The sequence below is a fragment of the Orussus abietinus genome, unplaced genomic scaffold (genome assembly GCF_000612105.2).
Source record: "Orussus abietinus isolate OABI.00-Male unplaced genomic scaffold, Oabi_2.0 scaffold110, whole genome shotgun sequence".
NCBI lineage: Eukaryota > Metazoa > Arthropoda > Insecta > Hymenoptera > Orussidae > Orussus > Orussus abietinus.
In genome coordinates, this window is record NW_019394263.1 from 214,541 (window position 1) to 241,670 (window position 27,130).

At 47.5% G+C, this 27,130-nt stretch overlaps 1 protein-coding gene across 1 annotated transcript in view; it reads left to right on the forward strand.

The window, feature by feature from the left end:
- Positions 1-27,130, forward strand: part of LOC105697235 (hemicentin-1) — a 115,701-nt gene that overhangs the window by 50,525 nt on the left and 38,046 nt on the right. Inside the window, exons 4-6 of the mRNA XM_012420369.1 lie at positions 2,049-2,159; positions 9,723-9,950; positions 20,872-21,023. Of these exons, the coding sequence (XP_012275792.1) occupies positions 2,049-2,159; positions 9,723-9,950; positions 20,872-21,023 (491 nt within the window). The remainder of the gene's footprint in view (positions 1-2,048; positions 2,160-9,722; positions 9,951-20,871; positions 21,024-27,130) is intronic.

A 27,130-nucleotide genomic window follows, 5' to 3' on the forward strand; every position in this document is an offset into this window, starting at 1 on the left:
GGTCGCCCTTCGCTATGCAACCCCTTTTCAATATCGTCCGGCACGACGTAAACGAATACGTGACCGGCTTTAACGTGGAAATACTTACCTCGAAGGGCTTTCGCCCTTTAACGCTGAGACTTAAGCCAGGACACGAGGGGGATGAGAGATGGTGCCCTCTGCACAAATTTTCTGGAGAGAAAGAGAGGGTCTTTTCGTGCGATCCTGCTTTTATGAAAAACTGATATGGAGGGTACTAAGATTGATAATCGGTTGCTTTCGGTATTCAGGAAACGCTTGGAAAATGTACGAGTTAGAAAATTCGTGAAAATGCATGAAAATGCCGGAAACCCCTCGAAGATGTGCGAAAACGTTTAAAACGCGAGAAAATTCGAGAAAAAAGGAACAGGAACGGGGTGGAGTGCCTTAAGGTAGGTCGGGGCTAGGGAGTCATGTAGATACGCGTACATGCCCGACATGAGTTACAAGGGATGATTTGCAGAGCGCGAGTGCATGTGCATCGCGTCCCTGCCAGAAGGTGCGTTATGAGCGCAAGTCTGGTTCCTCGCAATTCCGCATAGGAGGTAACGTATGTCCTGCATGCAACTTTGGTACCGCAGGCCAGTTTCCGGGCAATTCGTTGAATCGACTTCTGCGCGACGTCGGATTGCGTTATGGAAAAAAAAAAAAAGAAAAAAAACGGGGGAGGAGGGGAAAAGTGCATGCATAAACGATCATGCACCCGGAGTTGCGGCGGAGGCTAGTTTCCGGGAATCTTGGCGGAGTTTTCTCCGAATTCTCGGGGAAATTTTCGCGCTAACTTGAGTAAGGAAACTCGACGCGGTCGTTTACGGGGGCAAGTACCCCCGCAAGCCCCCGAGAACCTGAAGATGCATTTCGAGGGGGTAAAACAGACCCCAAATGCGTTTTGCACGGGTGCACCGAGCACGTAGGGGGTTCAGCTCCATGTTTTGTCGGGGGCGACCTCATGACCTCCGGATTACCCCGCGGGGGAGGTTGCCCCCGGAGTTCGTCCGAGGCTTCTTCCCCGGTTGACCCGTAATGGCCGACCGGATGTGGACAGTGATATCCTCCTAGAGGGAGTTCTTGTCCCTTGAGGAACAGTCTTGAGCTCACTGGGGGTAGTTTTGCCCGGATCTTCCTGCAACTAATTGAAAGGCCTCTGACGGCTGTCAGGTGGTTGGATGTTCGCAATCAGTCACCCCTAACCCAGAGCCTAGAAACATAAAAATTAGGGGAAAATAATTAAAATCCCGAGAAAGAAGAATTCATCGAACCAAGGAAAAAAATCTTTGAGTAGTCTCAACCAAATGTGTTAATAATTCAAAGAATAATTATTTGACTCGAATGAACTCGAACAAATTGGATGCAACGTTTCTTCGGAACTGCGACGATTTATTTGAATTTATTTGGGTCTAATCATTATTCTCTGAATGAAGAAAATATTTCTTTGGTAATATTCAAAGTAATTTCGTTTCCCAGTGTACCCGCTCGGTATTCAGCCATACTTTGAATGGATTTCACGTTTTATGGGGAGCGATCAATACCGATCGATTTTGGGTACCCAACTGATTATTATCCGGAACAATTATTAAGGGGAGATCAATTCATATTGACATGAGTGGGCAATTCCGCTCTGCGGCGAACGAATATGGCAATCAGGGCACCGATGACTGTCCATTGACAGTCGAAACTACCCTCGAGGGGACCCGTCAATGGTATCTCGTAAATGAGGTTGCCAATTGTTGCTAGGTGCCTCTTGGTCGTCGAATGCCAATTCGCAGATGAAATGTCAACCTCTCCGAAATCAGTCGTTTCACGTTATTATCGACTGCTTATTATTTTAATTTTATCGCGATTATGTCGCTTTCTCGTCGGGGGGGATTTTCGACAACGGAGATAGTGGCGACGTTGTTGTCGATATATGCTAATTCCGGGCCTCTTGGGGAAGTGGTGCTTCCGAAGCTGATGGCGCTATCTCGTCGACTTTAACTTTAGGTGCACTCTCTCTATGATAACACGCCCTGATCGACTTGTTTCGTTTACAGTGCCGCCGTCGAAGCCGATAATCTACGACGCGAAAAGGCGCGACATGAGCAAGCTGGTGGAGGCGTATCCAGAGGGCGCCAACCTCACCCTGGTCTGCGAGGTGCATGGAGGTAAGGTTGGCAAACTCTTCTCCGATTTTGCGGGTCGATAAACGATAATAGTGTACAGATATTCGAGGAATATCAAAGAAAAAGTGCCCTCGAGACGCGTGGAATTTTCCAGCGATGGAATATGAAAGGATCGGGAAAACTGGATAAGCTATCAAAGGATTGATAGAAACAAAAATAGCGGGTTGTCCAGAAAGTTACAGCAGGATAAAACTAAGGCTGCAGTTTAAAATGGTATACAACACGGACGTAAAAAAAAAAACGAATTCATTTAAAAAGCAAATGTCTTATCTTAACCAATGAACATCACAATAACTTTCTAGGTAGCTTAGTGTTGCTTCCTTCGGGCCATTTCTTCCAGCTGTCAAAATGACACTGGGCTTGTGATCATTAAAATACACGAAAATACACGAATCAATGAAAATGAATAGAAAAAGTATCGAGAAATAAATTTTGATTTGTTTTACTCGAGTCAGGAAATACCGCTTCAGCTAGACAACTTTCTGGACAACCTAATGTTGCTTCACTGTTTTTCTGCGCTGTAGAAATAAAATGACGGGCTTGTAATAACTAAAGTATACGAAAATCTGTGAACAAACGAAAATCAAAAGGAAAAGTATCGTGATGAAACGTCTATTTGAGTAACGTGAGAACGAATCCAACGGAAATTCCATCCAGGAAGCGCCGCCTTAAATAGGAATATTTTCCGCTGGACCATTTTTCGAGCTCTGAAAATGAACCTATGGGCCTGTGACAACTAAAATGGACGAAAATACACGAATCAACAGAAATGAAAGGAAAAAGTATCGCGAACAAATATCTATTTGAGGGACGTGAGGACAAAGCCAGGGGAAATTCGAGCCCCCGTTAACGTTAGTTCCACCGCCCCCACCCCCACCCAGCCACCCTCCGTTTTTCCGCGCGCCATCGAGCGCGTCGAAGCGAAGCTCGATCGGGTTCTTTTTTCGCCTCTTCTTCGTGTCTTTTTTCCCCGAGGCTCGACGAAGCCAAACCAAACCGGATAAACGATCACCCTCCCTCGACTGGCGATACACTCCCGCGGTACATCCACCCTCCGGCGAGGCTCGCACAATTTTCGTCTGTTGCCCCCCTCGCGCCTCCACACACCCCCGAGAATATCGGCCGACGTGAAATACGGCTACTCCGGGGGATTAGTTAATTGATCCGGAGTAATACGCGAAACGGCCGCACCCCCTGGGCGAAAACGAGATTATACTAAGTGGCCATATGTTATCGTCGGAAAAAAAAGGAACGCAATGGGAGATGAACATCCAACATCCGTCAGCATCCCTCGATACCTCTAAAAGACCGTCAATTGTTCGATTATTTATTTCCCCCGAGGGAATAAAGAGGACATGCATTTCGGAGAGTCTCTTTTCGTGAATTTTCGCGGAATGAGCAAATGCGGCAAAAAAACAATCGAACTCTGCTGGAGCGTCCACGCATCGTCCTCGGTTAAGTCTGCAGAGTTCGATTTGCACGGATTTATCGCAACGATATGTCGTTCCGGCGTGTCCACCTTAAGAGCTGGAAATAATTACGAATCGTTACGAAGGATCTCGCGGTCTCGGCTAACGAAGGGAAGTTTCAAGCCCGGACGCGAGGTTTGTCAAGCCCTAACAAATAATTAGGTAGACGGCGTAATTTCTCACGTGGGGGGAATTTCGTCTCGGAGACGGTGTACGGGAATCGTTTTGACGTTATTAAAATTTCCCAAAGGCAGGAATAATGCCACCGGGTGCTCCCGACGTCGTAGGGAGTAAATACAAATATTCCCCCCTCGGGAAAATGCGGATCAAAGGGGCCGCACAAAGCTCGACGTCGAGACGCCATGCAACGGGGTAAGGAGCTTCGGCCTCGACGGAGAGCCTTATTTATGGAGTGCTTAACAATCGAAGAAATGCCGTCCTAGGATCCTTGAGAATTCTTCGAAGGATCCTCCGCCATCGGGGAGAAAAACGGCTCGCGGAAGTAGGATCAAATTGGCATAAGTCCAGAGAATTCAGCGCGCGGCGCAACGTTTCGCGCCGCGGCGGCGAGTAAAAACGGCTGAGAAGGAGTCCTCGAGTGCGAGAGCGGTCTCTAAATGGAATTGGCGCCTCTCCAAAGAATCCGGACGGTGCCGGGGAAATGGGATTTTTCATGGAAAAAAAAACGCGAAATTCCCTCAAAAAACGCCGCCGTCGACTGAGGCTGCGCCTCCACTCGCGGCGTCCGGTGGGCCGGAAGCCGATTACCCGAAGCCGATAAAGAAAGTCTGCGTGTATATATATATTCCACTCTACAAGAACGATTAATTTAAAAAGATATACCTAATAAAAAAGACGACCTCTTGCTCGGAGAGCTTCTGCGCGAAGATAAAAAAGAAATTCAACGATCCAATGAAATATTTTCTTGATTCACGTTAATTATTATTTTTCTCTAATAAACTCGATTCCGAAGATACGTTGCACCTAATTCATCCGAGTCAGATAATTGTTCTTTGAATCGACGAAATATTTCTTTAGTTCAATGACAGTTTTTTCCCAGGGTGGAACCACGTTGAAAGAGAATCCGGGAAGAGAAGAACCTCTGGGACTTTTCGATATTTCTTTTTCGCTTTTTTCTGTGAGATAAACGGAGACAGAGGAAAGAATAGTTTCTCAAAGAGTCTCGTGGAAGGGGTAGAGAAGAAAGATTGGAGACGATAACCCAGATGCTCCTGATTTCGGGGGGGGGGGGTTTCTTAGCCGCAAGCTCGAATCGAAGTTGACGGGGTCTTCCTGAGACCGCTGAATGCGGAAGATTTCCGCGGGTCGGCAGTTTCGAGTCCAAACAAGGCGGAACTTTGAATTTCCCGCTGAATACGAAATATACCGCGAGGCGGCACGACGGGGCCGGCGATTTTCCGCCGCCTCGGGGAAAATGCGGACTCGGCTGGAAGTTTCGCCGGAGTGCCGCCGCTTTTTCCGGCATCTTCTTCGGCGTTTTTCTCCCCGCCCGTTCGGTCGCTCCTCAGCCTCGTTTGCACTAAACGAACTAAAGCTACTCAGGGTATGCGCGTACTTACTCCGAAATCGTCCCACCTGCAGGTGGATTCCCAAGAGAAATCGTTTAAATGCAAATGCACTGACCTCTCCAAGAAAAGAGTAAAACCTGCAAAATTTCTGCAAAAGTGCAGTCCAACTCGTTATCGTCCATCCCTTAGTCCAAGTGGCATTCTCAACTCTGAAACATTAATAAGGAATGTGAATAATTAACAGAAGAAAAATGAAATGACGCTTTATACATATAGAATGACCCTTTCATGTCACCTTAATTCTAAAGTGTAAGTAGGGCGTTTAAATATTTTCATTTAAAATAGAGGAAAGAACGGTGTTTCACTTAAAAGTGCAACATTCCTTGAAAGTCATGCTCTAGTCGCGGAAAATAGGGAAGTGATGCGCTTTTTTCCGCTTTTCGCCTTCCTTCGGGGGAAAATCTCCCCGAGAAACCGACTACGCCGCTGTTTGCGGTAACGGGCGTGTATCGCGGCTACGTGGCTGCGTTATATTTACCAATCTGTACCATTAACCGGGAGCTCTTACTTCTCGCTGACGTTGCACCTGCACCTCGATAAGCCATTACGCGGAGGCCGGCGCGGCACTACCGCGCAACTGCACGACTCTCGCGAATCGTAAACCGAGACCGGCATAGAAATTAACTGCCCCTAACCCCTTCCAGGGCGGCGCTCGTTAAACCACTTGCGGGGTTCATTGGTCGTCCTCGTAACAAACGACATCGGAAAACTTACGGACGTTTCGATGGCGAGGGCCCTCGATTTACTAGGAATTAAATAGCGCCCCGTACGACGTCCACGGGAATAACAATCGTAAACGGAACCGAGTTGGCCGATCTAAAAAGATCGGAAACTTATTTTCACTCATTTCAAAGCTCCACCCCCTGCATTGGCCTCTCGGAAAACATTTGTCAGATTCTGGAGATGAAAAAATATAGCCTTTCCGGAACCTTCCAGTCTACCCGGTTCATTTTAACAAACTTCATTAAATTTCGACAGTTTGTGAAAATCCAGACGGCGAAAGGGATTTTGTTTTTTTAAAAGCTTAAGGGGATGCGAATGTGGCGTCAATGAGGTCTCGTTTGTCAAACTTCTTCTCCAAAGTGGGTGTACCGAATCACTTTTGAACTTTGCAACGTGGATATGGAGACACTAAAGAAGATCCCGACAGCCACGAAGTTTAATTAAAGAATAAAAATTTGTTTATGGACGTTTTTAAATTTTTATTATGAGAGATAAAATTTCATGGGTATCAGGGCCTTCCTTAAAGCCCCTTGTTCAGATGGTGAAGGCTGAAACGATTCGATATATCGAGTTCACAGAAAAATTTCCCGAACAATTGACCCTTCAGATGCGACTTTCACATCCCCTTAAATACATTGATCAGTTAATAAACAAATTACCAAATAATTTGTAAAAAATATCCGGTAAAACTAAATGTTACCCCAAAATACACGAACCGTGGTGTTATGCATTTTCCACTTGCAAGGATTTCGCGAAACCGAACGGAGGCCTCTATAAGGTAAAGGGCTCATCTCGGAATAATTTCCCCCGATGCAAATTCTAAGCGCATCGTCGCGCTAATTACTAATTACGAGGGCGACACCGCGTTACGGGGTCGTAACGAGGGGCCGACGTCGAGGTCGACGGAAGAGAGCGAAGTACCGAAAGAACGTCGGAGGGAAGTTGCCCCGCAAAAAGGGGGCGGAAGGAGGGGGAGGGAGGTCGGACAGGGGGTGGACAGAGACGCGCAGTGACATTCCGGTCGCAGCTGGGTTTATTATACCAGCTTCCATATGCAAAGTAAAAGTTTGCCCGACAGTGGGTGGGGTAGTGGGAGGGGATGGGGAGGGGTGGCGGTCCGGTTTAATTTATTTTATTGTCGCATAAAATCCAGCGAAACGTACCGTCCCTGCATACATAACCTCAACCCCGTAGGGGTAGGCGCAATATTATCGCCCCCTCCATCCACCCCCCGAGGACACGTTTTAAACTGCCCCCAGGACTCGCGGGGGGTCGAGGGGTGCGTTATATTGTCGCTACACCGGCCGACGTGTTCCTCCGACGCCATTGTCGGGCTCGACGCAATTTCAACCCTTGATAGTACGTTTCGATGATGATAACGCATGGCCAAGGGGTGTCGGGTCGAAAAGTCGCCCCCAACTTCGTTTGCAACTGTGGCCTACAATTTCACGGGAACGGCGTGGGCGTGCCCCTGGGGTGGCCCCCCCATGGGATGAAAATGGAGGAACAAATGCAATTCCAGGGCAGTCCGGTGGAGATGAACCCCTGGGCATTGAATTCAATAGATAAGGTGTTATTACAGGGTCAAACAGAGAGGGGTAGGACTTGGTCCAATATCCGCGCGGCCCACCCTTGTTTGTCCTGGATGTAGAAATATTTAGAAACTAGGGGACTTCCGGCGCATCTCCGAGGCATCGCCATCGAAAGCTTGTCACCAGGACGTTGGCATCCCTGGGGTGCGTTTCGAACGCCACGTAATCCGCGACGAGCAGCGGGGATCCCAACGCGAATTAATCCGGGAAGCGACTCAGTCCGCTGCAGACGACAGCTGACACGCTGCCAGGAGACGGACGGACGCGTCGCGCCTCCGCCAACAGTTGCATATCCTGGCGCATCCTTGGAAACCCTAAAAAATGACCACCCACTGAGAACCTAATTGAAGTCAGGCAAAGATGACATTTCGCCAATTTCGACCGTCAGAGAGTATCGAGATCGTTTTTCACCCGCAGAGAAATATTCGGTTTAATCAATGCAATGAAAATTTAACTTAACCATAAAATATAGTTGTCACATCCCCTATCAAATTCTTGGTTGACGTGACAGAGTCCATTGGTTAATAACTTTGAGTTGATTGCGTAAAATATTTTGGCGGATCGCACGAGGAATCGAAGTAATTTCATAAATATCAAACTAATGCTATTAACTAATATATTTTCTAAAATTAACAAGTCGACTTAATCTAAGCACTTTGGTCGGTTTGATCTACCTAATTTGGCCAAGTGAACTACAATTCGGCTCACTCGATCGAAACGTTATCTGAATTGAACCGAGTGTAGTCAATCAAACGATTCCGTTCCGTGAACCATATCCGTGAAATAAATTCTTTTTTTCTCTGTGCACGGATCGAGAAATTCCAGGGCAATTGTACAAACTGCAGGTTCTTGAAGAACAAATGGGAGAACGGATGAAACTTTCCGTAATGCCTCGAGGATGTACAGGTGTCTTTAAATGGAGGAAGAGAAAAGAAAACGCAGGAATTCCGTACAAATCCGTTTCAACGCGTTATGAGCGGCATGCAGGGAAAATGGTTTCTTCGCGGGGGGGGCGAAATTCGAGCAATTTCGCGGCGGGGCCGCGTTACGGGGAGATATACGCTCCGGTCCCTTCCGCAGCGTTTTCTCAGCGCGTCCTGAACAGGACCTGTGATGTAGAGCACGCGGCTGTCGTGAATCCTGGTCCTTATTGTCGACGGTGTCTGCAGGGATGGAAAGTCAGAAGAGAGCAAACTTCACCCCCCCCCCTGCCCCTGGAGGGAGGCGCAGGTAGGACACGCATTGCGTATCACGTCCCACCTGTGAGAGAAGGATTACGAGGATATATGTACATATATGTATAAATATATATTAAATAAAGAGAGAGAGGGAGAAAATTTGACGGGTACTACCCTTTACTGGGGTGAGACGCCCCCAGGTGAATTTATCTGCGAGCTGTATTGAATCTACCTGGCAAGGTGAAACGCTTTTGGCCGAATTTTCCCACTTTTATGGCACGTCCAGAAATGGACCTGATGTGGAGCACGTGAGTGTCATGCTTATTAAATATATTAAATAAAAAGGGATAGAAAGTTGGACTAAATTTGACCCTTTTTCTCGGGGTGAGTCGCCCCCAGGTGAATTTACCTGCGAGCTGTATTGACTGCACCCGGCATCGTGGGGCTTTATTCGGGCGAATTTCCATACGTTACGTGCACACGTGTACATGTATGTACATGCTCGAACAAACTCGCCCCATAATACCGGAAAGAAGGGGCTCCTTGGCGCTCGCCGAGGATCTTATCCGGGGTGCACGACCCCGAGGTCTCGATCTTATTAGTGCAATGAACTCATGCAAATGTCCTCCTGCAAGCCAACTCGGCGGACCGAAGGAGCCGCTTGCCGTTAAGGACCTTCTGCCCGAGGAGATAGGAGCCGTCGAAAAAATTAAGGGGACCCCTGACCTCAGACAACGAGAACTGCTCGGGGTGCAAGGGGTCCGACGCATCGCGGTGCATCGGCTCTGACAACCGCGTGTGCAATCAGACCGACGATGTCTCACTCGGTGACGTTACATCGCGATACAATCGCCATTGTTCAGTGACGAATAAGGTCGTGATCGATGACACGAGGGGGGAATTTCCGGCTGCGGTTCTCCGGTAATTAGACCCATCTAGGAGGCACTCGGTAGACGGTGCAGTCCGGTAATTGCATTTTCGTTGGATGCGACAGGTAGACCCAGGCCGAAGGTCGAGTGGTACTTGGAGAACCAGCTCATAGACTCGAGCTACGAGGCGAAGGAGAGCCCCAGCCCTGCTGGGAAGGACGGCCTGGTGACCATCAACCACCTGACCATGGGGGGGCTGACCAGGACCCATCACAACTCCAGGCTCTCCTGCAAGGCCAGAAACACCCATCTCGCCCCACCACCCACCACCGCCATCATCATCGTCATCAACAGTGAGTCGAAAAGAAAATAATTCAATTGTTCTCGCCTACCTTTTGTCGATCTCGCGTCTCGACTCGAAAAGGCCATTGTTTTTACCTTTTCATTTTCCCCGAAAATCTCTACCAGATATACCAGGAAAACTTTTACAACGCTATTCCGAGTACGGCCCAATTCGACGTTTCGAAAATACCGGATGAGATTTTGTTTATTCGGTTTCCGGTGTACCGCCCGGAAAGCGGGAGAACATTTTCGTTCCGGCCCTCCGTCCGGGGACACAATGTGCCACGCGGCACAGCAATTTTTCGCATACGCGATTTCGGCCGCGGAAAAATAGTGCGTCGTTATTTCCCCCGGTCGAGATTGAAGCTGGCGAAAGTGCCGACTCGATCCGACCGGGTAAGGCGATAAATAATCCCGAATTCCGACACCGTCGAGATGTCCCCTTTTTCTTCCCCTTTTTATTGATGTCTAAGGCAATGAAAAAGTGGCGTCAATGAGCTCTCGTTTATGAAACTTTTCTACATACTGGGTGTACCGAATCATTAAAAACATTACAGCGTGAATGCAGAGATTATAAGGTGGGCCCTCACACTCGTGAAATTTCAATTTTTCTACAGAAATTTCTTTTTTTTTCCGTTTTTCACTGAAATTAATGCAACAATTTCTCTTTTCTTGACATGAAACATGAAGTCTCGCGAGTTTCAAGACCTTCAATAGAACCTCCATAATCACGTATTGATGTTTTAAATTATTCGGTATATATATACACTTTAATAACACCTTAATGCGTAATACGCGGCGAGCCATTTTTGAGAATTTTTGGGGAGAGGCGGAAAAATCGAGACACTATCTCCGATCCTTCCCTGCGGAAATTTATGACATCATTAATAACGACGAATTGCAGAGCGGCCGGCGTCACGCTGGATGCGGAATGACCGCAAATAACGTTGCATTTTTTTCAATGTTTAATATTTAACGCACGAGTCAATTTGGAAAATTTTCAACCGGCGGGAGTACTCGGAAACGGACGGACGAAATCGGGACAATTTCCCTGATCGCCCCCGGCGGAGATTCCGGACATCGAAAAGCAACGGGCAGTCGTTAATAACGCCGGATTGCGGAGTGGTCCGACAACGTCATGCCGGACGCGGAACCGGACGCGGAACGGCCGCAAATAATATTAAATTAAGCTTTACGGCCCCGGGGCCGCGCATCCCCGCCCGTATTTATTATCCCTGATTTGCGGCCGACGTGGCGGTGCATTACCGTAACCAGTAAAAAGCGATCGCCCCTAACGCACCGCGAACGCAATGCGTTGCGGCGTGCCGGAAACGCTGCGGAGAATGGACGCGGGGATTGAATCGAGCGAGGCTCAAATCCAACTAACACCGCCAATCGTGATTGCTCCCTAACAGGTTTCATTCGACGTTTCATCGCTACGTTTACAAACTCTTTTTTAATAAATATCTCTCCAATTTTTTTTTTTTTTTTTCCCAATGAACATTCCTCCGAAAAGGGGCATTCAAAATGAAAAATCGGCGAAACCGCCCAACCGGAGCGTCGCGACCATATATCGAGGTTTCGGTCGCCACATTTCACGCATTTTCCCAAAATGTGGCGAGGGGTCACCGGAGGGGGGATTTCATATTTCCAATTGGAAAGTCGATTTTCAGTTACCCTCAAAGCGCGTAACCTAATTCTCGTACGCAAATCGTGCGGTGAGTCGATCGGTCAGATATTTTTGGGGTGGAAAAAATAAAAAAAAAAGTAGTAAAATCCGTCCGGTGGTCGAACTGCGAAAGGGGTAAGAGCTTCCGGCTGGGGAGGACAAAATGGAGAACCGGCCCTCGGGGGGTTAAAGAGCTCGAATTAATATTTATATCCGCCATTGGGCGTCGCCGAGCCGCGGCGCTCCTCGCGAGATTCATTCGGAAAAGTTGAGCGCAAAACAAGTAAATTAAATCATGTCCGTGGACTCGTAAGATGGCCGGCCTCCCCCCGCCGGGGCTGCCATAGTAACGGAAATGCCACCCCCTCGGAGATGCCGAGGGAGGTTGGGGTGCTGAGAGAGACGGAGTGCCGGAGATGCCCCGGGAAAGAGGGAGAAAGAGAGAGAAAGGAGAGGAGAGCTACGAGCGGGAGGGACTTAAAAGTTTTCCACTAGTTGAGCCGGGGAACAGAAAGAAGAAGAGTTTAAGAGAGGGAAAGGAAAGTAGTAAATACAAAAAGTCGAGCGGAAAGTGGCGTGGAAAATCTCGTATCCTTCCTACCGCTTCCCCTCTTCTCGCTCGATCTCGGACGAACGATTGAAAAAAAAAGGGCGCGGTAAAAAAGCGCACTTCAAATTCACCGGTAAAGGGAGACAATCGGTTCGGACGATTTTCGCGATTTTTTCTTTTCTTCCGACCACCTTTTCCTTCGAGGGACCTTTACGATGTGCGTGCACCAGTTAACTCGGGTTGGATTTTTTATTTCCCTATGCTAGGTGTTTTTTATTTTTTCCTTCTTCAAATTATGGAAAATGAGAGACGCGATAAATAGACGCGCACAGAAATTCTCCGGTGAAGGGAGAAAATCGCATAGGCCTTCGCGATTTTTCACCTCACTCTTTTTCCTGCACTTTAAGGAACTCTCAAACGTGCGTGTACCGGCTCCCTCGAGTTGCGGATTTTATTATCGGGTGCTTGGCACTAGTTCGCGTACAACTCCCGATTTGCGAAATTCCATCGACTACAAAGCCCGCGTCCAGAGAGGGCGGCAGAAATAAACGGGGGTAAATGTAAAAAGTGGAGCGCGTCGAAAGGGTGGAAGAAAATCTTAAGCCGGGCCATTCTCTCTCCCGTTTTTCTCCCCGGCCTGTCGGTACTCGTTACCTTTCCCCTTTCTCCAGGGCTGAAGAGAACAGGCATAGAAATGAAACGGCCAGGACCCAACGGGGTGAAACTCGGCCAAAGCTTAAACTGTCCAGCCCCGCTACTTAACTCGGCCCGGTGTCGCGGATATTTGTACGGATTAAATTCCAACCCTTAAAACTTGGCGGCCCTCCCTCGGCAAATTACTTGTTTCGCTGAATTCTAGCCCGTAAACCCTCCCAAAAGGCGAAACGACTTCGGCCGAGAATCCTCTTAAGGAGACTTTACGTGGATGTAGCGACGTGTGCTCGCCCCAATGCCCCGGTGGGGAAATCGCCCCCAAAGGAGATAATTTCCGGCTTTTCGTCAATATCTTCTCCCTCCCATGAAATATCACTCAACCACAGAGCTAATAAATCGCAAATTCCAACATCACGATACAAAAATTGAAATTGGTCATACTTCAGTTCATAAAAAGTCACTACGCGAAAGATATCGGTTAAGTCAGAAATCGGAAAGGGGATAATTTTCGCCTTTTTGTCAATTTCTCCCCACCCCTGTAAAAATCACTCGCAGAATTAACGAAGCACAAATTCCAATGTCGATTCACGTGAATTCGAATTGGTTACCCTTCCTAATTCCTAAAATTGCGCGTCTCTGACAAAATGGCCGCGCGAAAGAAATCAGGACTTCGCTCGGTTAATTCGACTAACGAAGAGGGTAATTGTCAACGTAATGAAAGTCGAAGGGCGATAGTTAGGAAGTCGAAGATGTGGACTTGAAGGAGGAGTCGAAGTCGCCAAGTTTTACCCCCCCCCCCCCCCCCAGGGGGAGCTCATCCATAATTCTCAGCGGATCGCGAGATGCGAAACTTGGCGAATTCTCGTGGACTCCTCGATGCATACCGGCGAACTCTTAATTTCATTGATTTTCCATCGTAATCACCGCGTCGAGTAATCAGGGGAGTAATTGTTTAACAAAATCAGGTCTAACTTTGATGTTCTCCCTGTCTGAATGGCGGAGCTGTCAGAAGTTTGCAGAAATTCCAGGGTGATAAGATGTTATTAAAGTGTCATACGTAGATATATGAAAAAGTGAAAATATTAATACAATTTTTTCTGTAAACAGAGTGCATCGAATAATTTGAAACTTTGACACGTAATTATGGATGGGTATAACTAGGATTTTGATTGCCCCGGTGAAGTAATGATTTCCTTTTCTTTTTTGTTGGCGATATAACGAAATTGTTGCTGGCCCATTTTCGGGTGTTCACGTTTGTTGCGGCAAGTAAAAGTCTCTTGTTACGGCTGGTAACCCTTTTCCCTTTTTGTGCAAAGGAGTGGCGCAAAGACTCTCGAGGTCTTTGCGAGGCGAGACACGAGCCCGGGGGCTGCGACCACGTGGACGACTTCATTTCGGGAACATAATTTCCCCTCGTAACTCACCCCTAGCGCCAGAGCTCGGGGACATAATTCACCCCGAAACTGTTACCAGATGGGTGTACACGGGAGGAAACGCCGAGAGATGGTCCCAAGGACGGCCCTGAGACTTCCGAACTCCACCCGGGGCGAACCTTCTTTTTCCACCCCCAAGGGTAGCTCCATTCTTCGAGTTAATCTCGGCCGGGAAGTTGGAATACCCGGGAGAAAGGCATTAATTACGACATGCAGCCCGGGTGCATTATCAGGGCCCACTTTTAGGCGCGACCTGGAAGAGAGCGAGTTATCGCTCAGTCGAACTCTGCGCCGAGATTTATTGGGACGCCCGTGCAAAGGGTCGGAATAATGGCCGCCCCTAACCCAGTTCCTCTTCTGAAAGGAGCCCGACCACTCGGAATCATTTTTGAGACGGCTCTCTATTTACTCGCCCCACGGGCGGAATTTAATAAACGGAGTACAAACAATTTTAATATTACATCCTGTATGGATGTTTTAATATTCCCAGACCCGCCCTCTGGGATCGGCTGCTTCTCCATCCCTTATCGCATCCCTTATCACGCCATTAATAAAATTCCACAAATGGCACGGAACTTAAATCTCATCCTTTCTAAGCATAACTGCCTTTCCCTCCCTTCAATTCCTTCACTGGGAACAGAATTCCATCGAAGAAAAGAAATATTTCTTTGAATGCTACCAAAGAAATAGGTTGTTAATTTATGAAATATGTATTTCACTCAAATAAACTCGAACAAATTGGTTGCCACTTTTGTTCGGAATTATTACCTTTTATTTGAAGTTATTCCAATCAAATAATAATTCGTTTAATTAGCGAATAATGTCTGGTTCAAGGAATTTCCTTTTTCTCAATCTATGTTCGCTATAAACGAGGGCGGACCATTATTAGGAGAATCTACGTTACCTGATAATTGTCTACATTCAATGGATACTAAAATGTCAAGGCGATGCGAAAGCGGCGTCAAGGAGGTCACGTTTATGAAACTTTTCTCCAAACTGAAAGCACCGAATCATTTGAAACTTTAACACGTGATTACGGAGGTCCTAATGAAGGTCTTGAAACTCGCGAAATTTCATTTCTCGAGAAAAAAAAAATTTGTCTTGGTTCTTGTCCGATATAAATACATTTTTTTGTCGAAAAATGAAATTTCGTGAGTTTCAAGACCCTCATTAGGACCTCCATAATCACGCGTTAAAGTTTCAAACGATTGCACCCAGCTCGGAGAACTGTTTTATAAATGTTTTCAGGTTTTAATGTATATTACGTTATATATATGACACTTTCATAAAACCTTAATAGGAGGTCCAAACCAGTAACGGGTAAGGGCACTTCAAGGGAATGATTAAGAGACGTCTCAAATTATTACTAATTAATAATTAATAATTAATAATAATTCAGACTTGGAAGTTAGGCTTCCAATTATTCCTATCTTCCTTATTTTTCCTCATTCTCGGAAATCGGTGCAACGAACCGTGGAATTCGAGTAATTGACATGGCAAAAGGGGGTGCAACTTTAAGGGCGCTCAATCTGCATTCGCGAGGGCTCGAGAAGGGCTGAGGTTAAGGTCGTTAATAATTATCCGAGCACTCGAGTAACCTCCTCCACGCTTCTGGGAGACAACGTTAATCGCTTCCCCCTCTTCGTCGCTCCCGGTAACCGCGTGGGTATCTCCTCCCCTCTGGGGGGTCGCGACGCCCAGCGTCGTCGTAGTTCGCGCCCTGCCGAGGAGCGCCGCCGCGACGCGCGGTGTATGTATTACATATTGCGCCACATAACTCGCCGGCAAGTGCACGGAACTCGAACGGAAGTTTGCCCGGTTAATCAGAGTGATTAATTAGACTCGCTGTCTCGCGATAATATTATCCGAGCGTAAACACGCCGCGACGACAAAGGCGCCCGCCGGCCCCATGATTGCCGCGCCGCGACGCCCACCCCCGTTAATTTTACGTCGATTATTTCATCGAAGCCCACTAGTGCCTACGCACCCTACTGCACACCTATCAACTGTTATCAGAGCGGATAAATTAATTTTTAATATGATAAACTGATCGATCGTTCCCTTATGGACGCCTGCACGTGACAGTTGACAATAGAAATTTTTGACTACAACTTATCGGACTTGCGTCAACCCTTTGTTTCTTTGTGACGAGTCGGACTGGTGATATGAGAATAGAAAAAATTAAGGTATTAAGGTGTTATGATAGGGTCATTCTACATCGTTATACATGTATATATTTCTCGGCGATCTCAGTCAGGACCGTTTTCGGTATACGTGCAATAGATTCTCAAGTGAAGCAATTTGATAAGTGATAATGGCAAGAGATAGGTACGCTCTCTCGTTACCGGGCTCGAGTACTTCCCCACGGTGACATTTCGGGGACGAATGGTATACCGGTGAATTATGGCAATAACCTGGAGGGGAGATGGACTCGTCCGTTTCCGCAGGCGGCGAGGTTTCGCAGACAAGCCGCTGATGCGTGGTCGTTGCGGTCAACTACGGTCAGATCTACGGTCCGGCCATTATCCCCTCGCGAATGGCCGAAACCTCGGGGAAAATTAGCGACTCGGGAAGAAGGTGGGAGGAGGTTCTCGATTGGCCGTCATCTCCGGATTGCCGATCGATTCGACACGATCGATCCGAAGTTGACGTGGCAAGCCACCCAACGGGCAATGAGTTAATGCGCATTCACGGTCATAACCGCGCCCTAATTTCCAATCCCCTTAGAGCTTTCCGGTGGATCCAGCAGTCGCTAATCCGCGCCGCCGTAAACGCGATCAGGAATCGATCGGTCGATCGATCGAGCTGCCAAGCTTCACTCTTAACTTCCCGCCGGTTAATTAATCCCGAGAGTCCGGATCTTTCAGACAATCACCGATTATTAACGGCGATGCCATGGGAGCTTTCACTCGAGTCTAAATTGCCCAGTTCGAATGGAATTCGAAAGCAAAGAATAATTTGTTCCAAAAATACGTTGATTTTCTCAATATTTTTCATATTTTCTATGAAGATAAGGAGACCGTCAATGAAGGATTTTCGGAAAAGCTGAAGAAAAGCTCGACGGAGGTAGTCGGAAGGCATCCAAAATTCCAGACAAAAACCTAGCTTCCCCGTGGAGGCGCAAGCTCTCGTCGACGGCGGGCTTGTTTTAATTAAACAAACCGTCTTCCTCGATCGTCCAGCCGCAAGCTCGATTGTTTCGCGGCCAGCTTTTAGCGAATGAAAATTATATTGCCAAGGGCTGACGTGGCTTCTTCTGAAAGCTGGGCTTGCGGATGCCGGAAAGAAGAGGAGCTTATTGCATCCCGCGGTGCAGCGCCCCCTTTTCCACCCCCTCGCCCTTCCCCCTACCACCCTCTCCTCCACCCACCACCCTTTTCCCACTCCCCGGAATCTCGACGCGCCAATTAAATTTCCCAGTCGTCCTTTCCGGACAAACTTTGCAGACGAGGTCCTTCTTCGCGGTTTTTCCCTTCCCCTGAATTTCCGCTGTCCCTTCACCTTTTTCCGCCCTGGGCGAGCCCAAAGACCATCCACCCACGGTGGAGCGCCGACCTGGAGTGCCTCGCATTGTATCTCGTATTTGATTTAATGTATTCGCTGCAAGCTCGACAGCAAGGCCCGATAACGAAGCCCACGTGATACGGCGGAAGGTAACGTGCCATAAACAGATCCGGTGTCCCCGATCTGCATACAAAGGACCCTCGTTACTGCGACCCGAAAACCTCTTCCGAGCGATTTCCAGCTCCACGTGTTTCCGCACGAAACGCGATGCGATTCTCTTTTTCTTTTTAATTTTCGGGAATATTCCCAAAATTGCCCACCGTGTCCTTTTTCGGCAAACCGGGACTCTTCGGCCGCAGGCCCGGAAACCCTGGAAAATGGGGCACGAGAGGGGACCGGGAAAACGAATCCGAGTGCTACCGATCCGGCAAACGAGGAAAGTTTTCCCTGAAAACGTCACGACTGCCCGAAACAACCCCCGAGCTGGTCACTCGAATGAGCGAACGCTCCCCTGCTCGTCGACTGGATCCCCCCCATAGAGAGGGGAATCCACCCCCAACGGGGGTGGACGCCATTCTCATCCAACCTGCGCGGAACAGCTCCTAATAGTAGTTTAATTTCGAAAACTCGAATTTAATGCTCCTCTGCACGGGGATAACCGGCCCTCCAGCCCTCCGCAACCCCCGAAAGCCGCCATCTTTTCGGTATATCGGAAATAATCTGGATTCCATGGCCCAGGGGATACTCGGAAAATGCTAACCACCGGTTGGGGCGATTTCGAGGGGAGGTTACTTCTCTTCTTTCATTTGTGAATGCGTTCAATTTGGCGAGGAGAGATTTGGCAAGAAGTCGTTTTAACGCTTTTAATTTTAAATCACTGGTTTTGTTTAGTAGTCATTTTGGGGGAGGCGACCCTTTTCTAGTTTAATTTATAAAGGTGTTTAAATTGTTGCGTGAAGATCTCGGTACGGATGTCACTTTTATTTCTAAATTACATGTTTTGCCAAACGGAGACTTTGAGTGGAAGTCATTTATCGATTTTTATTTTTAAATGTCATATTTCATTGAGTGGAGACTTCGAGAGAAATAAATTTTTCCAATTTTAATTTGAGATTACTAATTTTATTGAGCACCGGTTTCGAGGGAAGGCAATTCTTTAATTTTAAGATATAAATGTACTTTTACTATTTAGTCGCTATATTTTTGTCACATTTATAAATGTGATATAGATGTCCTCTCGAGACGCCCAAGTATCACAAAGGGGTAGAGAATTTCCCAGCGATCGGCGAAATAAATGATTCCCCCTGAGCTGGCGATGCAAAGCTGCCAACCCCGTGTCCGGCCACCTTTCCCAGAGGATATCTTCCGGGGCGAAGCATGAAAGCGACGAATATTTCTCTCTCCCTCGGGTGAGGCCCCGGGGGTCGAGAAAAATGGAGACTTCAAGCCGTGCCTTGTGTAGGCGTCGAAATTTCGCGGCTCGCCCGAGTGAGGATTATTCTTTTTGTAAAATATGTACATCGTCTTTCGAGGCCGAGGCGGAGATCGATCCGGGCCGAATAAAAATGGCGGAATTCAGAGATAACAAAGCCTGAAGGCAGGCATTAAGGTAACACGAAAGTGGTATCTAAGAGGACAATTGTTCATGATACTTTCTCCAAACTGAGTGTACCGAATCGTTTAAAACACTCCAACGAGAATACAGAGGCTGTAAGGAAGGTCCTGACACCCAAGAAATTTCAATATTCTTTAACATTTGTTTATAGACATTTTCAAACGAGATCTCTTTGACGCCACTTTTGTATCACCTTAAAACTCGATTATAAGGGCCGACGAGAAAGTCCGACCTTTCTCCAGAAGGTGCTAAAAGCCGCGCTAAACGTCTCGCTTTAATTAATAGGCCGCTCTCATTTGCGACGTTTTAATTGTTAATGAATGACCAGAAGTTCAGCCGACGTCGACGGGCAGAGGGAACGGGTGAACTTCGCTACCCTCGCGTATGCAAATTTCCTATTTACTACATATTCGGAAGCGCGTATATAGGTACCTCGAATGTTTCGCGGAACCGTACGATGGAGGCTCAATGGACGGCCAATCGAGAGCAAAAAGCGCCTCTAATGGCGGAAACTTTCCCCTGATACGTCCAGTCCCTGATAAGCCATTAACCCCATATTGCGCGAGAACTCCACGTGCAGAACAATTAGCCCGAGAATACGTAATAACACTTCCTGATACTCGTTCCTTCCCGGAGTGATCGCATAAAAGATACACGATGAGTATCGGTAAAAAATTCGGAATAGCTTTCGGGAAATTTGACATGATTTAGAAATAATCCAATTTCTTATGAAAAGCCATTAACTCCGTGGCGCGTGAAAGCTCCACATGCAGAATAATTAGCCCGAAAATGATTAATACCACTTTATGATGCACGTTCCTTTCGCGTGGCTCATTGCAAACGATCGAAGAGAAATTGAAAAAAAGAAAAAGTTGGGAATGGCTTTCGGGAAATTGGGAAAGATTTCAAATTGATCCAGGGGAAGCAAAACGATCCGATGTTCCCCGAGACCTCATGCAGCATTCATGACGGCCTCCTCAACGATTCGGGGTTTTTAAAAGCGTTTTCCGGCAGTCGGTCTAATTACCGGCCCCGATCGAGGGCCGCGATTTTTCCGCTCGTCAGGAAGGAAACTCGTCGAGGAAGTCGGCCAATTATTCCGGCGTTTCCGCCTTGGATTCCCCGCAGACTCGAGGTCTCTTCCGTGGGGTTGTGTCGCGCCTGGGGAACCACCCTTTTGAAAGTTAGGTGTCCTCGTGCTTCCGAAGAGGGTAATTTCTTTTGGGAACAAATTCCGTCTAACACCGTTAGAAAAAATATTCGAATATTTATTTATCACGTTTCATGATACTTACAAAAATTATTATTGACCTAAAAATGGCGAACGAAGCCTGTGTCGTAAAATTATACTTAACTTGGACGTTTTGCCCTTCAGGACAGAACAACTTTCTTTGGGAACAAAGCAAAAATCTTAGCGACAATCGTATTAATTTTGTACTAGCGAGTTATGAAAGTGTACGACTTTTATGAATACTTATTACCAGTGCTAACTTTTCTCCTTTTCCAGTGAGGCCGCTAACGGTAGAAATTGCGACAAAGGAGAGGACCGTTTCGGCGGAGAAGAAATACGAGATCGAATGCAGAAGCACCGGGTCGAGACCCCCTGCAGTGCTGACCTGGTGGAGAGGATCTAGGCAGCTGAAGACCGCCGTGAAGAACGTGAGTACCCAAGCCTGCAAATTCAAAATTTTAATTCCACTTACAACCTCCAATTGTAGATCTAAAAATGAAAAAAGACCCATAAGTCCTCGGATATTTCCATTTCGTTTTTACAGACCTAGAGTAATACTCAATTTACATGAAATCGGTCTCAACACCGAAAGTGTATCTCAAAGAGTGAAACAGGACGAAAAAATGGCGAACTTACGTTACGTAAGTTGAAATTTAAGTAGAACAAAATAGAGGAAAGTAGGGCTAAAATGTCGACTCGGAAATCTTCAACTGGTCCAACATGGGGTGTCTCGATACTCGAATTCACTGATTTCTACGTTCCCTAAAAATACGATACCAATTAAAATTGAAGTCACCTGATTAACGCGACTGCGACCACGAAGAGCCGAGCCTTCGTCAAGTCTTGATGAGTCGCGCGAACTCGTTAGGGCGAATGTCTGCAGTAATCGCAAGGCCAGCCACAGGGGGAGGGACAATGGCTGCAATCGGCAGTAATTAAATGCACGCTCGGCCATTGTGAAAGAGTCGCGCGGCAGGGAAATCGATGTCCTCTTTTGTCGAGGCCGGAGACGCAGCCCCGGAGTGCACGATCGAGCCGTTCTGAATACAAAATGACAATGTCCCAGAGACGAGGGACCAAATGATCCTCGGAAAAGGTCACCGTTGGAGGGGTCCTGTCCAGGATCCTCGATCCTCGATTTTGGACCCATCCCTCCACCTCGAAGGACATCTATGCAACGCCTCCTCGCACATCGGAAGGATCTTTGTGATTGACTAATTGTCAGTAAAAGTTTCTCGTCGACTATCACAGAGTGGAATACGATTGTCACGTGAGAAAATATTTCGTTGACATGGAGAAAATTCTCTGGTTAATTTCTCGGCGATTACGTCAAATATTGTCATAAAGGAGATCAGATGAGAGGGTGGCCGGGTAATAAAACGGAGGGATAAGAACTTGCGTGACGTTTATACAACTACGGGGCGAGCCGAGACCCGAAGCCATTATTAAAGTAAAATCAACAATCCAACTGGCCCTTCCTGTATCGATCCCGGGAGAACGGGAAAGAAGTATAAAGCCCAGAGCCGTCATTTGCCATTCCCTCTTCTTGACGAATGTATAATTCAACGCGCATTCTTTCAAGGGATATCGAGGACCTCGGGTCGAATCCAAAGAGTACGAGAAGAGCGCGGAAGAGGTCCTGATAAAATAATAGGAATTAATTTGAATGCGGAGATTAATTTAAATAATAGAAACTAATTTAAGTGACAAAAATTAAAGTGATACTGAATCTACCAACAATTTATGCCCCATTCCCGTGTAAAAACGATCATTCAACCGGTCGGTAGTATTTTTAGAGTTAAATAATGAAAATTAATATAAATATTAGAATTTTAAACCCTAGAGATGAATTTGAAAAGTAGAAATTTAAATACTGTGCAATTTAATTAAAACAATCGAGATTAAATCCAAAACCCGTTTAATTCTAGGAATTTAAACTAACTCACATGGCGCAAATTAATTAGAACAATCAAAATTAAATTAAAACCCGTTTAATACTGGGAATTAAAATTAGCTGACATGCTGCATCTCGGGTGCATTCTCTGCTGAATGCAAAGCGCATAGCGGGTGCATTCCAGAGCTAATCGGGCAGCCCCATAAAGATGGCGCTTCCTCTCGAGAATGATTCGCACGGGCGTTCCGGTGGCGGGCCGCCATTGTCCCGACCGCCGTGAGATGTGGCCCGAAAGAAGGAAGTGAAATAAAGGATAAAAAAAGGGAAAGAAAAGGGAAGCCCACGAAATAACGCGCCGACAATGCGGCAGGCGTGGTAGCGTGCCAGCGACAGAGGGCGCTCGTAATTTCGAGGGGATCCTTGCCTTACCGTGTTACGCGCTTCCGTCGCACCACTTCCGGTCCCCACCCCGGAAGTAGAGGGTCAGAATATAATACCGACCCTAGATTACAAATAAACCCGTAAAATCCCCAGGAAATATTAGGCGCGTTCCCTTGGAAATTTCGGATGTACGTATGCGCGACATGTCGCGACAAATTTCCGAGGATTTCATAAAGTTTCCTAGTTAAAAGGCGAGACTCGTCCGAAGGAACTAACGGGCTGAAAATGCTCTAGAAAGCAACTTTTCTCTTTTACGATTTTTTCCTCGACGTATGATGGAAAAAAATACCCAAAACTCTCAAGCGAATCCCTCTCGAGCGCATCGAAATTCTCCGAGCCGCCAGCTATCGATCTATAATTTGCGCGTTTTTTTATCTCACGGTTCTCCCTCTCCACGTTTTTTTTTTTTTCGACAGACACTAGGAGTTTGCATCCGAGTGCAATTCACCCCCAGTAGGTTCGCATCGAGCGGAAGGCTTTTCCTTTTTTTTTTTCGGAAATTGTGGGGGAAATTGATCATCTATTTAGGGGTGGCGGCCCTACCCCCCCTAGTTTCCGCTTGCTTAATACATTCCGCGGGTGGATCATGACGGAATAACTGACGGAAACGGAGCTAGGTGTCGGTATTAATCGCTCGCTTGAGAATTAGCAGGTCGAAATCAGGGGGAGCCCGGGGGGTGGAGGGTTCACAAAGGGGTGAGTTTCGTCCCGCGTGTTAACGCAACGGTGAAGAGGTTTGTCGCCTTCCTGCGCGTTTTCAATTCCCCGACACGCCGGGTTGACTCTGGAGGAGGGATGGTCCTTTGGTGTCCACCATCGCCGGGGGTGGTTTCCACAGGAAGGGAGAAAAATGACAAATTATCCTGGGGGTTGCGCAATCTGGGGTGCGTCGGCACTTCCGGGGAAAGGGGGATAAAACCGGAAGCCGCGACTCTGGGGAACTTAAAGCGAAAGTCTTGCTCGTTGGGGGTGGATCGGGTTGGTTGAGGGGTGGACGTGGTGTATCTATTAAGTAGTTAACTGTGATCTTTGAAATTCCATGCCTTCATGACGAGTATACCTGTCAATTATATCTAGATTAAGGTGACGTGACAGTGACGATGACGAAGTCTTATGATACTTTTCTCCTAACAGGGTGCACCGAATCGTTTCAAAATTTACAGCGTGAATACGGAGACTATAAGGAGAGTCCTGACAATCATGAAAATTGAATTTTTCAAAAATTTGTTTATATGCATTTTTTTTATTTTGTATAAAAATGATATTTCATGGGTGTCGAGACTTTCCCTATGACTTTTACATTCACGTTGTGAAGTTTGATAGGATTCGGTGCACTCAGTTTGGAGAAAAGTGTCACAAACGATTGACTCATCGGATGCCACTTTTGCATCCCCTTAAGGATCACTGGAACCCTTGATGGGACATTTTGAAAGGTTCCCACCCCCGCGATATATGTATGTATAGTGCCCTGGAAGCCTTCGAATCTGCCGACCGAGTTTATCAACGGAAGCTACCCCGACGAGGGGTAGTTTTACGGTTAAATCGCGAGAGGGGGGTGTAGGTGGAGTTGGCTAGCAAAAAGAATCGCAAAGGAAACTGGGGGGTGTGCGGCAAAACGCGGCGGATAAGAGACAGTGACGGAGGGGCGAGTATCTGGTGCGCCAACCCCCGAGAGGCCGGATAAAAGGGGAAAAAATAGCGATACGCCAACCGGCCCAGCCAGATGAGCTACCTTATAAATCTCCCTGTATAAAAATAACATCTTTCTATCGCGACCCTTCACTCCATGCGAGGATAGCGGGGAGCAAAAAGAGACCCGACATAAATCTCGCACCCCCAGGCCGCTGGACACTCGTACCCACCCCCTGGGAGAGCCGCGAGACGACAGTCACACGCTAATTGAAATTACTGGATAATTCGGACGGAGATACGCGCAGATTTATTAAACCACACCGCCACCCCTGGGGAAACCACCCCCGTGAAGTATCGCGAGGATTTTCGGGAAAATCGGAAGCTTCTCGCCGACCGACGGGAAAATTCAGAGTGGTTTGACAGAGAGTTGTGATCTCTTAATGAAAATATTTTGAAATATCGTCTCGAGACTTGAAATGGATCAATAGAATTTTAAATAGACAACTAATGAGTTACCAAAACCATTAATAAGTTACCTCACCAAGCGTTCAAAGTTCCGCGTTTACCATCTTGGTCGAAGTAATTACTGGTTATGGCAAAGCCCTGTAAGTCGAGAAAATCCCCTATACGAGGAAGCTGAAACCTCTCTTAAGCGAGCATTTCCGACCGGAAGTGGAACAGGATAATGAGGTGTACCCATCTATGCGTCCCGTCTATTACCCCCGCATACCTACCCTTATCTGTTCAACTATTTGTCTCCATCTACTCCGGGAACATCGCTTGAAAATTTGCTAGTCCCCCCGCTCTCGCCGGGGGTGGTTTCGGGGTAAAACGCAGACAGACTGGGGTGAAGCTCCCCGACGCATTCTCGGCGTGGCCCAGAATTCCCGTTTCGAGGGATTAGGTATACAAGCGAGCCCTCAAAGCCGTATTACGGCAAATACGATAATTGCGGATTATAAGGAGAGAATCGGTGGCTAATTAACGGCGAGTATCGATCACTTCCCCGATGCAACGGCGACGCGCCGTTCTGCAAAGGACGCAAAGTCGGCGCTCACCCCTAACATGACGTGAAATTTTCGGCCTCACGTGATGTGGCTAGATAGGGTGGTTTCATGGTGAAACACGAGAGACGGGAGGCTGCACCCCGGAACATCCCCGTAGGCTCCACATAACATCGATCAGGACTCGCGGCGGGCGCGCTTATGCGAACCCTGTTCCACCCCCTGAAACAGGGGTGAGGGGTGAAAGGGTTGGAGGCCAAGGGGTGGTACTCGCCATTTGCTTAATGCGATACACGGGTCGCCTGGGATTGGTCAATTTGTTGAGGAGACGATGAATTTTACTCGTAATGTATTCCCTGCGGGGGTTGCTCTCGCCAAAGGGGTGGCTGAATGCCGATTTAATTTGCAAATACCTTGATGCGACCCTTCGGGGTAAGCAACCCCCCGCGAGGCGTTTATTTATCCGCTCGCCAAGCGCCCTTTGCATTAAATCAAACCCGAGATCGGCACTTCCGGTTTCCAGGGGAGTTTCACCCTCGTGAAGCGTGCGAAAATCGGGGATGCACCCGGTTCAAGGCGATGCGTAAACGGGCGGCTGGGGGAAGATCGTTTATGAGACTTTTCTTTGAGCTGGATGTACCAATTTATTTGAAACTTTACCTCGAGTATGTGTAGCCTTTAAGGAAGGTCTTTTCACCCACGAAATTCCATTTTTTTTTTTTTATGGAAAATTGAAAAGATTTATGGAAAAAGATTTTATAAAAATTAAATCTCACGAGTATCGGGATCGACCTCCGAACCTCCATATTCACGAGGTAACATTTCAATCGATTCCGTACACCCAGTTCGGGTAAAAGTTTCATAAACGATTGCTCCCTCAGATGTCGCTTTCGAATCGCCTTAAATGTCACGTCTAAAGAACTTGGAGGTTCCAACGAGAAAAATGAACGTTCTTCGCGGACCTAAATGGGAGTGAAATTTCTGTCGGCGAAGTGAAAGATCAGCAATAAAAATGGAGGATTTCGGTAATTCGGAGTCGGAAGATCCATAATAGCAACTCAGGGAAAGGATCGATGTTGGGATTCTGCGGATTGTGCGATAGATCCACCATATCAGTCTCCACGGAAATTGGGTCGACGCGGGCTAAATCGCGCGTCACTTGCGGCCTTTTTGGCGCGGCGACCGGAGGGGTGCAAAAGTGGGCGAGAAGCAGCTCGGAAGCACCCAGAAAAACTCGGTCGTCGGCCGGAACTGTTTTTTCGGGGATCGCGGATTTTTTAATTGACGCCATTGCGGCGTCAATTGCGCGCCTCTTTGCGGATTACTTTCGTATACTTTCCCAGCACCGTCCTCGCTTTCTCTCTCTCTCTCTCTCCCATCCGAGGCGAGAGACAGACAAGTGCTGGCGAGAAAGGAAAATAAATTCCACAATCCGCTCGTCAAAGGGGAGGGAAAAAAAAACCGCGACGAGCTCGCGGTTTCCGCATTTGCGGGGCGCACCTTCCTTCACCCTCGGGGGTGGGGGCGAAACACCGCCAAGGGGTTTGCCTCGGTTACGGGGAAC